The sequence below is a fragment of the Dromaius novaehollandiae genome, chromosome 18 (genome assembly GCF_036370855.1).
Source record: "Dromaius novaehollandiae isolate bDroNov1 chromosome 18, bDroNov1.hap1, whole genome shotgun sequence".
Classification (NCBI taxonomy): Eukaryota; Metazoa; Chordata; class Aves; order Casuariiformes; family Dromaiidae; genus Dromaius; species Dromaius novaehollandiae.
In genome coordinates, this window is record NC_088115.1 from 9,202,064 (window position 1) to 9,217,849 (window position 15,786).

Here is a 15,786-nt window from a genome sequence, read left to right on the forward strand (position 1 = left end):
TTTGGCTCATAAGTCAAACTTCAGTCTTCACTGTGCTGCCAATTTGAAGATTAACATTAGCTTTCATACAATTTTCTCTCTTTTTTTTTTTTTTCTTAAAAAAGGCTGTTCGTAGTTGGGAAGCTGGATTCTGACATGCCCACATATACTTTTTTTTTTTGGTCAGAATCTGAAGATTAGTAGCAATTCTTGTTGACACTGAGTGAAGGAAAGGTACAAGTAGAGCATGAGACTATTTTATTTCTGATAAGTATCATCAAAGAGCATGAAGAGTAGTGGTAATACAGTGTTTGGGTTGAATGTTGGCAAGCATTTTACTTTTATAGTTCAAATTATGCACTGAAGACATGACATAACTGGTGTTGTTTGTTAAAAGCCAGTGCATAATACGGTAATCTCACATTGTTTCTATTTGGGCAGAATTTAGCCCAAATGGCTGTAGTCTATCTGTTACAAGAGCCAACAATGTTCTCTCTGCTTTTTAACCTTGTTTTATATGTTGTTTATATGCTACTTATTAATGGCAATGGTATAACCCTTGAAATACAAAGTTGTAAATCGGAGTCTTTCTCTAGAGTACTGCGCCCTCCTGGTGGTGGGTCCAACTTTTCATTGGGTTTTGATGAGCCAAAAGAACAACCTGTGCGAAGGAACAAAATGGCATCCAGCATCTTTGGACCTCCTGAAGAAAACCCACCTTCTTGGGCTAAATCATCGGGTGAGGATGTAATACTTCATTTCCATATCTGCTGACATGCATTAATTCATTTTGGGTATTGGCCTGAAGCTGCTGGAGGCTGAGTATGGGTACCTGAGTTTGGTTCCTACTTGGAAGTTTAGTGCTATAAATGATGTCTACTTGCAAGGGATTTTTCTTCTTTTTGTTTCAAATTACTTCTAGAGTGGTTATTTTTTTTAGTCCAAGTCTTGGACATAGATGTTGCAAATAAATAGTGAAAGGAGTTGTATTTTAGATGCAATTACTCCAAGGTTATCAGGTTAAAGTAAGGTGAACTTGTCTCCTAGCATGTGGAGTAATGCTGATTGGTCTTGATTAATCAGAGGAAGTATAGCTGTGTGCTGTACTTGCAGATGGGAGTCAGCTTCCATTTCTGCTGAGCACTTCCAGTGTGGCCTTGGGACCCTACCTTCCATCTGTCTAAGTGATACCCTCCACTAGATGAGATGCTATTGTAAAACAGTAATTTATGACTCATTATTTAAAGGTCCAGAACAGGATCTTAGTGCAGTAAGGCTTGAATGCAACAGAAATGAGACCTTGGCTATTTATGACCTGTTTTCCCGGTAAGTTTATCTTGCAACCTGATTAGAATCCCTCTCTGCTTATAGGGGCTAAGCCGGGTGAAGTCAGAGAAGACTGTGAGTCATCTGGGCCACAAAGAAGAAACTCAACTGATGCAAACTGCGGAGACTTTGTAGATCCGAAGGTCAGTACATTAACTATGAAAAGGCTGAGGATGTGTCACTTTCCTCTCTATATGCGATTGCTTAATCACTAGTTTGCACAGTTGGAAGCACGTTGTAACATATGAAGCTTTATTGTGCTTTACTCTCAAATCTGTTCTTTTCCTGAAGGTTCCCTTTTCCATGTGATGGTCCCATAGCATGTAGGTGAAATATCAGATTTCTTTTTTCTTTTTCTTTTTTTTTTTTTTGACTCTTCTTACTGATGGGACAATAATGAAGTGGCGTGAAATCCAGCTTTAGTCATATGTGCGTGTCTATCTTTGTTTTTTGTTGGGTTTTTTTTTTGCAAACAGTAATTACCTACAATTAACTATATGTGGATGTGTTAATTTGCAAAAGACTATTGGTTTCACATCCCAACAAGTCTTTACCTCAGTAGCATGAATGCTTGTTTTAATTCTGCCACTACCCTTAGTAATTAACACATCTGATGGTATTATTATGTAAGCTATTTACTTGGTGCCAATATGGAGCATGATTAGTACTATTAGCATGGGTTATGCTTGATGTATGATGAGATTTTTGTGGGGAAAAAAAACGAATGAAGAGTAGTAATCCTTCTGAACATGAGAAAACATAAAGGGAACCTAAGGGAACCTAAAGCAGGCTGCACTTGCATAAACAAATTCTGGAGATAAAAGTGAAATTCTGGTGCCTTAAAGCTGTCAAGCTTTAGCTTTTCTGAAAAGAACTGGGAACGTAAATTATTACTGTCAAATCTTGTGGCAGTGCCTTTTGCCTCATGGATTATAAATAATGAGTTTTGTTTCGAAAATTAGCACCAGTCATTACTTTAACCCATTTTGGTAGTAATGGGCTCTTTGAGCCACAAAGTTGTTTTTTTTTTGTTGCATGAAATGTCTTGTTTCAATTTAGTAAACATAGCAGTGAGATTAAATTTATAGCTGCTACCACATAATAATAAACTGTTTAGTCTAATTCTACTATCTACTTAATTGTATTAAGTACTCTGTGGCCTGCGGTTCTCAGCTTTGCAAACATGATTCTTGTAATGCAGAATACCTTAATTTTATTGCACGGTAGTTACAGCTATGAACAGCAGAAGCTGGAACTAAGGTACTATAGTCCAGCCTGAGATTTAAGGGAATATGTTCACATGAGATTTCTGACTACTGCAGTTCCATAATACAGTTAACAATGTTTAAACCTTTGAAAGTTGATAAAACCTCCATGTCAATGAGGAGCCTTGGGTGCTCCTGGTGGACTTTGTGTCTGTGTGTCAGGTAGCAGTCTGTATTTGAACAGATTTAGGTGAAAAATGTTTTGCTGCTTATGTAGTGAAGGAAATTTTATCAGTCATATTGCTGAAGACTGACTTATTTCACAAATGAATTAAAATATCCTGGATAGGGCAAATGTTCTTGGCCTTACTTACAGATAAATGTTTGGTGCTGGAAAGAGTTGCTTAGAAGAAAGGAAAGGAAACTGAAATATTTGCAACCATCAGTAGCTTATAGTATAACTTTTTTGTTAACTGGTCGTTACAACCTTTTGGTTACTGGTCAGTGCTGCCTAATGAAAAATGCTAAATATGATAAAGTGCCCTTGCCCACCCACATCCTTCACAGTGTGGGAATAAGAAGCAAATCAAATATGGGTAATCTCGTGCTGGGATTACTTAAGTAGTAGTACCTTTCTGATTAAACTTGAACATATTTTTTTTTTCTCCCTGCTTTACTGTAGGTAAATAATGTTTGATGAAATTAAATTAGTCACTCTGTAAGAATTAGTGCTGCCAAACCCATAATGTTAGTTTGCAGAAATATGTGCGCAGAATCCACCGTGCCACTCTGATACCTGACCAAAGAGTCTGTTCTATAACTGTTTCATCTGGTCTGTTGTTCAGAAAGCTCTGCTAGACAGAGCGGTGTGTCTGACCAGCTCTGGCTATGTCACCATTGCTTGCTTTGTCATAGACTGGAGTACTGAGTACTCTCTCAGTGGAGGGGAAACTACATAATGAAGTTTAAGATAAATGTTTCTCTCTCTCTTCTAGGGAGGAGATGGTGGTGTTGAAACTTCTGGTGAGTAACTTCTTTGGACTGTCTAAAAGCCTTTTGCAGTTACGCTTTTTTGAAAGAGGATCTAGGATAATAGAAATGATCACGTAATAAGAGGGAGATGACTTGGGGCTGTCCCTTGAATCCTTCAAATCAATAAAGTGACCTGTCTACTTCAGTGGAAGTGCTAGAATGTGGACATGGAATGAAATGGCAGAACGCCTCTGTCGGTCATTAGGTTAAAAACGAGAACACTCCTGTTCACTTTTTTTGCCAGCAGCAGTTGGTGTCGAGACTTTTTTTTAAGTACTAGAAGGCAAGGTGGATACCATCTTGCAAAGACTTCAGTGACTGAAAGATCACTGATATTGTAGTAGCTTGTAATGCAATAAAATAGTCAACTTCATAGCTTTTAGTATATCAAGTTACCTCTTTGCTGCTGTCTTATGGTAGGGAAATAGTCAAGAACACCTGCTGCATCTGAAAATGTCTGCATTAATGAGCTTTTAAGTTCCTGACACTTTTTTTTTTTTTTTAAATGCTTATTTTAGCCAAGTAAGTGCATGTGCATGATTTCTGAAACAGAGGAACTTCCTCTTAGCAGCATGCATATTACTTTGAAGGCTTTTTTCTAGCTCCGAGGCTGGAAATCTCTCCTTTGTAAGATTCACATAAGAATAGCTTACTTCCTGATGCAAGGAATGTGTTTGTTGACGCAGTACTCTTCAGTGTTACTTTCAACACCTATGAGTTGTGGCAGATGACTGAAGCTATTAGCAGTTCCGTATCCTGAAAGGACTTCTGCTGGGAGAGCGTGAATTTTTCCAGAATGCTTTTTAACTGCTTCTAAGTGGTATCTGTGGCCAAAATAAGTCTTGCTTCTTTAGCAAGCTGTGTCTGTCTGACCTTAATTAGCACTGTAATGTGGGCTTTTAGAGTCTGTGCCTCAAGTAGGAGGATGTGGTTTGACAGTAGAAATAAACTGATCTAAGGGCTCTGCTCTTGGTACATGTTCAAAACAGCTCATCATGGGGTCAGATGACAGCCTGCAAGCAGTGGTGTGGCAAGAAGAGATGGGATTGGAGGAAATGGAAACTGGGCTGCCTGGTTTAACAATAGCTATTGACTGACACTTTGAGTACAAAATACTTCTGACTCCTAGAAGAAGTTCTAATTTTCACAGGTGTAGTATTCATTGGCCTTTGTTTTGTTTCTGGTAGGTGACAGTGGAGGAAGTTCTTGTCAAGTAGGAAGTAAATGTATGCTGGGAGGTTAACTGGAGTTGTGTGCTTCTGTGGCCATGACTGAAAATCACATTTTTGAAGATGATTGAAATGAAAATGGCAGGCAAATATTTGACTTCTGTACTTCCACTGATGATACACAGGAAGGAATAAAAAGCTAATAGTTCCTTGAGGTGGTGTTTGTGACAGATCTCTGAGAATCTTGATGACCCGGTAAATTTATTGTTCCTTTTGATAGCTTGTATCTTTGCTTAATGGAGCACAGAGTCTTGTTGAGCTGGCTGTGTCATTCCACCACTTGATATTCCTGCTGTGTGAAATGGCAGACATGAGCTGGTGAATATTCCACTTGTTGCACTTGTGATTCTTGTACTTGATGTTATATAGCTGTCTCCTGGGTTTTGCTATTTTTCATAAAAAGGACTGAATACACCTTCAAATAAAAGCTGTTTGTTTACAGCTTGACTAATCTCTTAATCTACAGCTAGTTCACAGCATGATTAGTCTCCATAGCTAAAAATTGTTCTTCTCAATTTGGCAACAGTTTTCTAAGTGTAGCTGACTATAAAACTCCAAAGTGTGAAGTGGGTGATGTGTATTTATTAATCATATCTGTCTAGGGCAAGAAAACCTGTTCCTTTTGCAGAAGTGTTCTTGCTTCCTGTTTGGAAGCTGTGCATCAAGATTTCCAATTGTTTGCTGTATAGTCACTAGCAAATTGATTCAGAGATTATATTCTTTCTGATGAGGAAAGAAATTTAACTTTTGATCTGATTCAATTGCTTTTATCATTTTAGTTATTAGGTTAGCAAACTGCCATAACTTGATTAAGTGGAAGTACTAATGTGTATATTAACTGGCTAAATGAGTCTCTAAAATTCAATAGAAACTACTTAATGAGTCTCCTGTGATAGTAATTCTTGTTTCTTTAGTGATTTAGTGAGTGCTGTGTACGTAATGAATGTGACTAGCTAAGGAGAACTAGACAGCACTTGATGAACTGTTACCAGTGACTGCGTTTACACGATACAGACAAGAAAGTGATGTCTGGCATTCAGTGGACAAATCATCACCATGAGTACTTCATAGTTCCCATAAACTGTCTGCTTAAAACATAAGACAATAGAGCATTCAGCGCTGTGAATAGTGGGCTTGGCCACAGTTCTCTGTTTGCTGAGTAAGCAGGCAGTGAGTAACAGAAGCTTTAAGCTTACAGACCTTAAAACTTGTATTAACTCTCTTGTTTGATGTTCCTTTGGGTTAATGATTCCAGTAAAGCGTCTATATTGTAGATTATCTCTGACTGCATGGAAACTATAATAAGGTGCTGGAGTGCTATGAGTTTTTTTGAACATATGGATACAGAGGATTCAGCGGACGTAATGTGTGTGGATTTTCAGAGTTTCTGATTCTCCATCAAAGGTTATTAAAGAAACTGAGTTGCTATGAGATTGGAAGAAAGGTGGTCCTGTGGATAGGAAGCTGACAAAAATAGGATTAGTGATTGCCTCTCAGGTTGGAAAAATGAGCTGGGGGAATGGTGCTGGGACTAGTTTTATTCAGTGTCTTCATCTGTGACCTGGAAAAGGTAATGAACAGTGAAATCTCCAATTTTGTTGGTGATACTAAGCTCTTTGAGTAGCCAAATGTGCTGATGGTGACAGAATCTCACTGACAGAAGGATTTTACTAAAGGTAGGCAGGCAAAAAGGTGGCAGGATAATCTGTGGTGTAGATAAATGCAAAGCAATTCCTCTAGGAAAAAAAAAATTAAATCACACCAGTTTTGTGTTCAGCCTTGTGTAACAGTTAACTCAAAGGTCTTTCCTGAGTCTTATTTCTGAAGGCTCTCCTTCTCCTGAAGTCATTGGCTCAGCCTTTGGATGCAGCCAGTACAATGTTGGATATCATCAGGAAAAGAACTGAATATAAGGCATAATTTTGCCTCTATAAATAATAATGAGCCCACATCTTGAGTTGTGCATGCAGTCCTTGAAATGGAAAGACCAGAAAGCTGTAGTGGAGGTAAAGAACAGGCAGAGGAAGGTAATGGAAATGATGAGGAGGGTAAAGCAGTTGCCTTAGGAGGAGAGACTAAAATGGCTGGGCCTCTTCGGTTTGAAGAGAGAGCTGGGGGATGGAGGCGGTGGGAAATATGGTCATGATTTACAGAATCATGAAGGTTGTGGTGAAGGTGAATGTGGAACTGTTTCCCAAATCCTCCAAAACAAGAACTAGTGATCACTTTGTGAAACTAAGAGATCTGTTAAAAATAGATGAAGTACTTCTTCACAGAGCTGGTAGTAAATTTCTGAAACTTGCGGTCACAGGAGACTGGAGGTAGACAGCATCAGCAGGTACGAAAAGGGATAGAAAAATCCATAAAAGGTAGGCAGGAGGGAGCTTTCCTCAACTAGCAAAAAGATCCTCTCTCTTCCCCCCCCCCCCCCATCCCCAATTATCAGGAGGAAACGTAGTACTGATTTAGGCCTTTGGCTCATAACTGATTGAGATGATCTCTTAAAAAAAATGTGCTGATGTACTCACTGTGCTCACTAATTAATTATCTGTTTGTCAATGAAGCAGATACATTAGTAATTTGCTCCAGTATCTAAAGTGCTTCCTGTGAAGCATTCCTTCTGTGTCTTGTCTTCACTTGTGGTCTTTTAGAAGTATTTAAAATAGATGAAACTGTCATGTGCTTATCAAGAAATGCAATATTTGAGCCTACCCATGCATGTTAATATGAATATTTCCTAGTCCATATTCCATCTGAAGCCTCAGAAATGTGTGTCAGATACTCTTCCCTTTAGACTCCACATATTAAATTGGGAAAGTAGTTTGAATTTGGGCTCTTGCTTTACAAGTACTGAAGCTTCTGTGACTTGGTTTCCAGCACTTGTTTAGACTTGAGTAAAAATTGTTAGGGTGGTCATATGCTGACTCATAACATGTACAACAAGACTTAATGGTAGCTGTTTGACAAAAATAATTTGCTGGTGTCTCCTAATAGTAGCTGAGTGAATGAGACTCTTGAATGCCTGAAACCCGACTGTAAGGCATGACAGTCCATCTGAAAAATACTTCAGACAGCTGGAAATCTGTAATACCAGCAGATTACAACAGCACTTTGAATGTGTCTGTAAGCCTGGAGAACAATTTAAAGGAGTTGATCTTCTGTCTAAGCCAGAGAAACCTCTGGCTTTCATCATCCACATCAAACACCTTAAAAGCTTCTTTTCTTCTAGAAAACACTGAGGCTGATGTAGAAGCTGCCCCAGGTCAGAATGAAGAAAAATCCCTGCCTGCTGCACCTGTTCCTAGCCCAGTAGCACCAGCACCTGCACCATCCAGGAGAAATCCACCCGGTGGCAAGTCCAGCCTAGTCCTCGGTTAAACCTTTCCCTTCCTGACTGTTTTGAACTCGTGTCTGTTTCTTTTCCCCCATGCTTGTGAACTGCACAACTTGAGCCTGACTGTACATCTCGAATTTCTTTCATTAAAAAGAAGCACTTTATGTACTCCATCTTTTTTTAAGATCAAGGTTTTTTCCACTTCTGTCCTGTGTTCCCCCAGATCTACTGGAAGTGACATGAGTGTTTTCTAGTGGTAGACTTGAGGGAAAGCTTTATGAGGTATAGTAATGTATTTCAAAGGAGAGTAGATTGGTTCTAAGTGTGCTTAGAGGGTTTTTGTACTGAGATTTTTAGAACCCCTTAGCTTTACAAGGGTCTAGAATCCTGGTTAAACAGGCCAGCAAACAATCAGCAAGAGCAGTCCCTTCCTCCACGTGGGAGAAGTGGTGATCCAAAAGACTTCATTGACTTTATGTGGTAAATGCCTTGAGCCCTGCTGTGCCATATAAAGCATAAAGTGATTAGTGTACACCATGCTGCCTTTAACAAGAAATATCTTGATATTGGACTATTATGAAGCAGGGTACGTGCCAAATAGAGGGCTGTGACCAGAGCCGCCTGTCCTAATGCTAGGAGGGGATTTGGGTATACAACAGACTTTATTCAGTAAAGGTGGAGTGGATCAGATAAATGAATAAAAATTACAGGGCATTTTTTTTACAACTGACTCAATGCTGTGCATGATCATGCTGGTGCTTGACCATGAGGTGAAAATCTCATCCTTTAAAATGTGTGTTGTAATTTCACAAAGCTGGACTGTTGCTTAAAAGTAAATAATATAGAAATTTTGAAGCAGTGTTTCCTGTGTGGGTTTTATTTCATGGATTTGGTTTAGCTGTGTTCTCACTTGTCTTTGTCTCAGCCTACCTGCCTTAGCCTACTATAGGGTGGAATGTAGCAAAAAGTGGGAGTTCTTATGCCTGACTTGAGGTCACCATCACATGCTGTCTTCCTTCGAAGCAGAAAGTGTCTGACTTACCTCTTCATTTTTATCTTCTAGAACAGAGATGCATAGAACATGAATTAAAAAAAAAGTGCTTTACTCAACATTTTTTTCCCCTCAAGAAAAAGGAGGAAATAGAAGTTTCTTCTCACGAAAATAGATTAGACCCTAACAGAAGAGGGCAGTGGAATGGAGACCAAGCCTATATGCTAGAGGGGGATCTGCTGCATGTCAAAGCAAAGCACTTGGATATGTACAGAACTTGTGTGTCTGCCAGAGACATTGTGCTGTCTTCACCCCCCCCCCCCCCCCCCCCAAGAAGAACAGTACCTAAAAATACTCTGGCTTTCCAAATAAGTTTGAGAAACCCTAGCCCTAGGTGCTTAACCTATAACACTGGCTTTCCTGTAGTGTGCCCCTCCTCTTATACAGCTGGGGCTGTTCTTCCTTACAGCCGATACTAAATGCTCTGTGGCTCCTGGGTGCATGTAAATAATGCCTGCCTGTTTTCTGGCCTAGGAGGAAAGTAGTAAAACTGTATTTCGTTTGCACGTCCCACAACCAGTGGAACTTGGTAATGCTCCTTTGCAGTTACTGAGACTTTGGATGAGCTAAGCTATCTTTCCATGAGCCGTTGTCTCGACTGGAGCTCCAAGTCGCATCGCGGCCACAGCTAAGATTCCTTACAAAGATGCCTGGGAAGGATAAAGGCATTTGCTCGCCGAGGGATAAGCCCCGTTACGGGTGCAGCGCCGGTGCTGCGTTCCGCGGGGATGCTGGGGAGGGGGTGGCTCCCGGGCGCGCCCCCTGCCTGCGTCGGGCCCGCTCTAATGCATATTCAGGCGGCTGCGGCCCGCCCTCCCCCGCCGGTGGCTGAGAGCGGCGCGGGCTGCGGCAGGCGCCTCGGCTCGGCTCGGCTCGGCTCGGCCCGGCCCGCGGCATGGGCGGCCCCCTGCGCGTGCTGGTGGACATGGACGGCGTCCTGGCCGACTTCGAGGGCGCGGTGCTGCGGGGCTTCCTCTCGCGCTTCCCCGGGGAGCCCCGCGTGGAGCTGGCGGAGCGCAGGGGCTTCTCGCTGCGGGAGCAGTACCGCTGCCTGCGGCAGGACCTGGGGGTGAGCGCGGCGGGGGGGGGGGGTCAGGGCGGCGCTGTGCTGCCGCTCGCCACGTGCGTGGCGCAGCGAAAGGGAGAGTGCGCGGGGGGGGCACGGGCAGGAGGGGATTGCAGCACAGCTGGAAAATGGAGGGATGGCTCCCTGGGGGTGTGCGAGGGGAATCTCTTCCTCTTCTGGTCGTGCTAATGCAAATCAAGGGCGACTTACTTTATTTTAGGCACGCTACAACGAGTTGCTTCACGCTAACCGTCTTAATTTGTATAGCAATAATTAGTGACTTCTGCCAGCCCTTTGCAGAGAGACGTGTGTGTGTGGGAATGAGTGGTTCTCTCGTAGAAATAACCGGATAAAACTGTCCGCAGAACAGTGTTTAGCTTGTTCATTACCTGCTCGTGAGCTGCTCTTGCTATGCAACAGTAGTAATAACTCACCTAGAGCTCTGAGCACTCTGCAATGTTAATGTCTCCCGAGCAGGGCAAGAACTACCGATATTATATATGGGTTTTACACAGCTGATATTATCTATGTCATTCTCTCTGCACTGAGAAGCAAAGTGCGCTGTAGGGAAGTGAACTGGAACAATGTTATAACAGGCTTGCGGTGTACCCCACATCTGCGCAAACTGTTGCTGGTTTTTAACCGCCATAATGTTCGATAATGACTGAATGGACAGCAGGCAAGTTTAGAAATAGCGGCAATCTAGGCTTCACACGTCCTTCCTGTTACCACAAGACAATCAACAGTCTGTTAGAAAACCGAATGGATGCTGATCCAGACTCTGTCATATACTTTCCTGAGAAGTTCATTGCTAATTTTAAGATACTGGACTGAGCCTATAATTCTGTTATTGCTAAGAAGTGACTATTCACATCTATTTCTCTCCTGTTCCATAGCTAGGAACGGACTTCTGCAACGGTGTCACTTATTAAAACTTAATAATTATACTTGTTAGTGCTTGGCAGTTGCCTCTTGAAACTTTAACTATTACTTGCTTTCCCTTTTTTTTTTCTATTTATGAACATAAGTTGATGATTACTAATTTCACATTGTAAATCCTTAGACATTTTATTTAAAGGGCTGTATTTAAGACTTTCTCCACTGTACTTGCCTGTCTGATCGCCTGTGTGTCTAGGAGTTTTGTTGATAGGGATTCTTGCCTTACCTAACAAGTATTGATAATGTAATATCTGGGCCCAGTCAGTTACAAAAAAGGACTCAACATCTCTAGCAGTGGCAAGAATTGCTAGAATTATTGTATGTATTGAAAACAGGAAAACCTAGGTAAGGATGCAGGTTCTCCAGCTTCACATTTAAGTTATCTCACCGATGGAAGTTATAAGGGAATTTCTCCTGGGCAGATGTTCCAGTAAGTTTTCTTGCAGCTTTCTCTGAAGTCAGAAAATTAGGCAAAATGAACTACAGGGCTGGTTTGATCTGGCAGCCCTCGTATTTCTACAGCTGGCTTTTTCTGAGGCAACCTCAGCATCAGGATAACGGCTTGGCTAGGCCATGGAGAATTAGCAGATGGTTCCTGCCAGGTATGACTGAGGTAAGAGAGCAGAGCAAGCAGGGCAGGGTGGGATGAGATTGAGGAAGAAAATTTTTACTTCCTTTTTCTATACACTTCTTTTGGAGAAATGGCTTCTGGTTTTGTGACTGTCAAATCAAATTTCTTTTTCCAGCAAAGCCAGACTTTAGTGTAACGTGGTGGAAAGTTGCCAGTTTCTGCTGTCTTTCTCTAGGATAAAAGAGCTTTCAGACATAAGCCCTGATTCTGTAATTGAATCTCCTCAGAAAGAGCTCCAGGGAGTTGTGGCTGAGATCAGTGAGGCTTTGCTTGGAAACGGAGGTCTGGACAGATCTGATTGCTGTGCCTTCACCTAGCCTCCTTAACCTCTGTTGATCTGCAGGGGGAATCAGGCAATGCTTTCAAATTTCTGTCTGATGATTTATGAGTATCTGTGGCTTTTGATAGCTGAGTGACTGGGCCCCACTCATTTAATGCTGAGTGCTTCTCATTGCTGCTTAATTGAAATGTTTTTTATGTTCATGTTCCACTGGTGATATAGAGCAAGGAGATCATCAGCTGGACTATAAATGCAGTCTTGTACAATTTCTAAGCAAAGGCCACCAGCCTGCCTTTGAAGAGTGCTTACCAAGAACTAAGTTTTCCAAACTGTTTGGTGGCATGGGAACATAAATCTTTAACACTTGTGGAAAAATGCTAGCTCGACATCTCTGAAGTTCACTGTATGACCCCAGGAAAGGTAAGATTCACATGTCTTAGGATAGAAGAGATGTTGGAAGCTTAACCTTTCTGTCTGAGACTGAAACTTAGTCCTGGGAGTCCTTAATGCTGCTGGGACGGCTGCTGCTGCTGAGGGTGCGTTGTCGTGATGGATTGTGTGGTAAAAAGAGCTGTCTGCTATGACCTGCACTGAAATGCGGTGATTTAACACAGGCCGCTGAACAGTCACTGGTTAGCAATTTTTTAAATTAACTAAACAGAGTTGGATTCAAACCAGTGAACTTCCTAATAATAAAAGGTGCAAGAATGTCTTTTTGGTACATTAAAAGAATGAGGACTAGAAGCACAGTCCTGTCTAGAAGCACAGAAATTGCCTGGAAATACTGTGTTTCATTTTAGAGATCAAAGGTGCTTCTGTATTGTATAATATTAAATTCCTTTTGTTTGTCTCATTGCTCCATTTTTGGTCACTTTAGCCTAGAAAAACATTGCTTCTCCAGTAATCTTGTTTCCCTTCTACTTATGCTCACTTAAATGATTATAGCTTTAGAAATACCCTCCTTTCCTACTTGTTCATCATTAGTGACTTCTCAGATTTATGTTGCATCCCACATGCATGCATCAGAGGTGGGTTTATGTCGAGGGCAGGTGTAGAGGGAGAAAAGGGACAAAGCTGTAGTCCCTTTAACTGCACCACCAAGTCTGCTGGGTGCTCTGGGTCAAATGATGGGAGTGGTAGGTGGGATGCCTGCTGCTCTGGCCTCACCCACCGATATCGCAGCCGAACCCAGCCCCGCTCAGGCTCACGGTGGGACATAGTTCAGTTCACGAAGACAAAGGTTCTTGGGGGAAGCAGAGGCATCTGCCTTCACGTTTCCTGCCATGATGTTAAACTCTTTCAAAGTAGACTTTGTACTGACACATTACCACAGACGAGCAGCTTTTGACGCTGAAGTCGAGATCTTCTGCCTTAATAACTTTTATTTTAGTATTTGAAAATCATGGAGAGCAGCAAAGCAACTTAACTTCCCTAACTCTTCCATCCTCTTCCTTCCCTCTTGCTGAGCCTTTTTGGATTAAAAGGATTAACCCCAAATGTGTGAATGTACTGTCCTGGACCTTCTGCTGAGGATAATTAGCATGGTTAGCTTATTGTGCTTTTTGTCCTGAAGAAAAATAGGGTTATAAGTATCAGTGCCTGTGTCTATCCACTCATCACTGATAAATTCCTGAACCATAAGCAAATTTCAGTCAAATGTGACAGAAGCAGAAGCTTCAAACTTATTTGTTCCTAGGATTTTCATGAGAGTTAGTAGAGAGGAACCCATAGACATCAGCAAGTTGAACTATGAAATGAGGCTGCATTTGTGATGCTGCTTGTGGACTGCTTGTAGATACATAGCCAGGATCGGGATCAGACCTGCCTCCCCACTCTGAACAGTCCATCAGATAATAATTTCTCATTATCATGTGCCTTAGCTGGATTTATCCCAGAAACCTAAAGGTGAGAAATATTATAATCAACTATTGATACCAAGCATCATCTCTGTCTGTCTGTCTAAAATGTTGGCATTTGAAGGCTGTTATACTCACTGGGTAACTGGACAACTGTTGTGCATAGCGCTCCAATAAAAGCATGTGCATGGTTAATTCTCCTTATGTCTCTTGCAGGCTAAGGTAGCCAGTATATATGAGTCACCTGGCTTCTTTCTAGGCTTGGATCCAATTCCAGGAGCCATTGAAGCTATGCAGGAGATGATGCTTATGCAGGAGTAAGGACACTTTGCATTATGCAGCCCTTTTCTGTTATCTCATGCACTTTCCCCTGACTGCTAATGAGAGCTGTTTCTTTTCAGCACTGAAGTCTTTATTTGCACAAGTCCTCTCCGGAAATATGAGCACTGCATCCTGGAAAAGGTGGGAGAGAATTTATTTTACTCGTTTAATGCTGCTTTTGCAAGGCCTTGCTATTTCATACCACCCAAGGCAAAATTATTCATTTATAAAGATAGTAGTAGCCTGCTAAGACTGCCAGGCTGGATCTGCCTGGGTGGCAGCTGCTCAAACACCATGTGAAAGTGTGGGACTTGGAATTCTGGAGCGCCCCGTGATGCCAGCCCCGTTGCAAGGCATCCAAGCCGTGCGGTACTGGAGCTGGAGTGTAACACTTCTCCTCCAGCTGCCTGTGTCATCAGGTGATAGTAAAAGAACGGTTGCAACATGGTCAGGTAAGGTAAGCTTAACTTTCAGCGTGTCCCGAAGGCAATGGGAAATTCCCAGGGAATTTCACATTGCAGAATCCTCAGTTTGGAAAACCTTACTCTCCCTAAATCTGGAGAGCAAGATGAACGCTATCGTGATAGATGCCAATACCGAGTAAGAGGAGGCTGCCATTGGAATTATTCTTGCCTTCCGCTGGTGCAAGAAAAAAGGAGGGGACATTAAGCACTTGAATGACTTCTAAATAGATGAGCACAATGCGTGTGCTCTTGGCAAGCTGCCGCTGCAGCTCTCAGACTGGACGGCGGTTAGGTACGGCAGATGCAGTGCTGACAGAAGACCATTAAAAGCACAGGTCAAATCAGTGTCCTGGGCCTTAGCCAGACTGCAGGGCAGGGAGGCGTAGACACAGACTTAGGTTTGCAGGGGAGAAAATTGCTGTGCTACGGCTTTTGCAACGGGCGATATGGAAGTGGTCTGGTGAAATTTTCTATCTTATTTCTTGCCTCCACAGTATAAATGGGTAGAAAAACATTTGGGTCCTGAGTTTGTGGAGCGGATTATTCTAACCCGGGATAAGACCATTGTATCTGCTGACTTGCTGTTTGACGACAAGGACACCATCAGAGGTTTGAAAAGCTTTTGCATCGCTTTCTGTTAGTTGGGGAGGAAGAAGCCAGCTAACTCCAGCTTTCCTCTCTTGCTCTCCTCAGGTGCCGAGCTGAACCCAAGCTGGGAGCACATCCTGTTTACCTGCTGCCACAACAAACACATCCAGCTGAAGCCACCTTGCAGGCGGCTGCTGTCATGGGCTGATGACTGGAGGGCAATCGTGGAAAGCAAACGCAGAAAGTAATGCAAAAATGGGGTGCTGTTCTCTTCCCTTTGCCAGGGGAATACCCAGGTCATAAACTGGCAGGGAAATCCATTCCCAGGAAGCAGAAAGCACTCTGACCTGGGCAGAGGCACTCCTGGGGATCAGTTAGACTATGAGAAATGACCCACACTTGTTGTAAGACTGCAGGGTTGACTCCTCTCCAGGTTTCTGGAAAGTTGCTCTGTATTAAATTAGTTCATCTCTGTAGAGTTGTTA

The 15,786-nt window shown here is 42.2% G+C and overlaps 2 protein-coding genes across 4 annotated transcripts in view; both read left to right on the top strand.

Moving 5' to 3' along the window:
- The window catches only part of JPT1 (Jupiter microtubule associated homolog 1), a 34,739-nt gene that overhangs the window by 3,016 nt on the left and 15,937 nt on the right, over positions 1-15,786 (top strand). The window contains exons 2-5 of one of the 3 annotated variants that reach the window (XM_064522611.1): positions 576-718; positions 1,351-1,448; positions 3,506-3,533; positions 4,730-8,089. In XM_064522611.1, coding sequence (XP_064378681.1) covers positions 576-718; positions 1,351-1,448; positions 3,506-3,533; positions 4,730-4,785 — 325 coding nt within the window. In that variant the 3' untranslated portion in view covers positions 4,786-8,089. Of the gene's footprint in view, positions 1-575; positions 719-1,350; positions 1,449-3,505; positions 3,534-4,729; positions 8,961-15,786 lie in introns of those variants that run through there. The other 2 variants (XM_026098925.2, XR_010392151.1) reach the window with 2 other exon arrangements.
- NT5C (5', 3'-nucleotidase, cytosolic) lies at positions 9,932-15,775 on the top strand. Its single transcript, XM_064522610.1, has 5 exons — positions 9,932-10,225; positions 14,145-14,245; positions 14,330-14,390; positions 15,208-15,322; positions 15,407-15,775. Exons 1-5 carry the CDS (start codon positions 10,052-10,054, stop codon positions 15,547-15,549), a joined length of 594 nt encoding a protein of 197 aa, XP_064378680.1. The 5' UTR covers positions 9,932-10,051; the 3' UTR covers positions 15,550-15,775.

Coding starts and splice junctions, on each gene's coding strand:
- NT5C (XM_064522610.1), top strand. CDS start 10,052: ATGGGCGGCCCCCTGCGCGTGCTGGTGGACATGGACGGCGTCCTGGCC. Junction 10,226..14,144: donor GCCTGCGGCAGGACCTGGGG/GTGAGCGCGGCG, acceptor TGTCTCTTGCAG/GCTAAGGTAGCCAGTATATA. Junction 14,246..14,329: donor GAGATGATGCTTATGCAGGA/GTAAGGACACTT, acceptor GTTTCTTTTCAG/CACTGAAGTCTTTATTTGCA.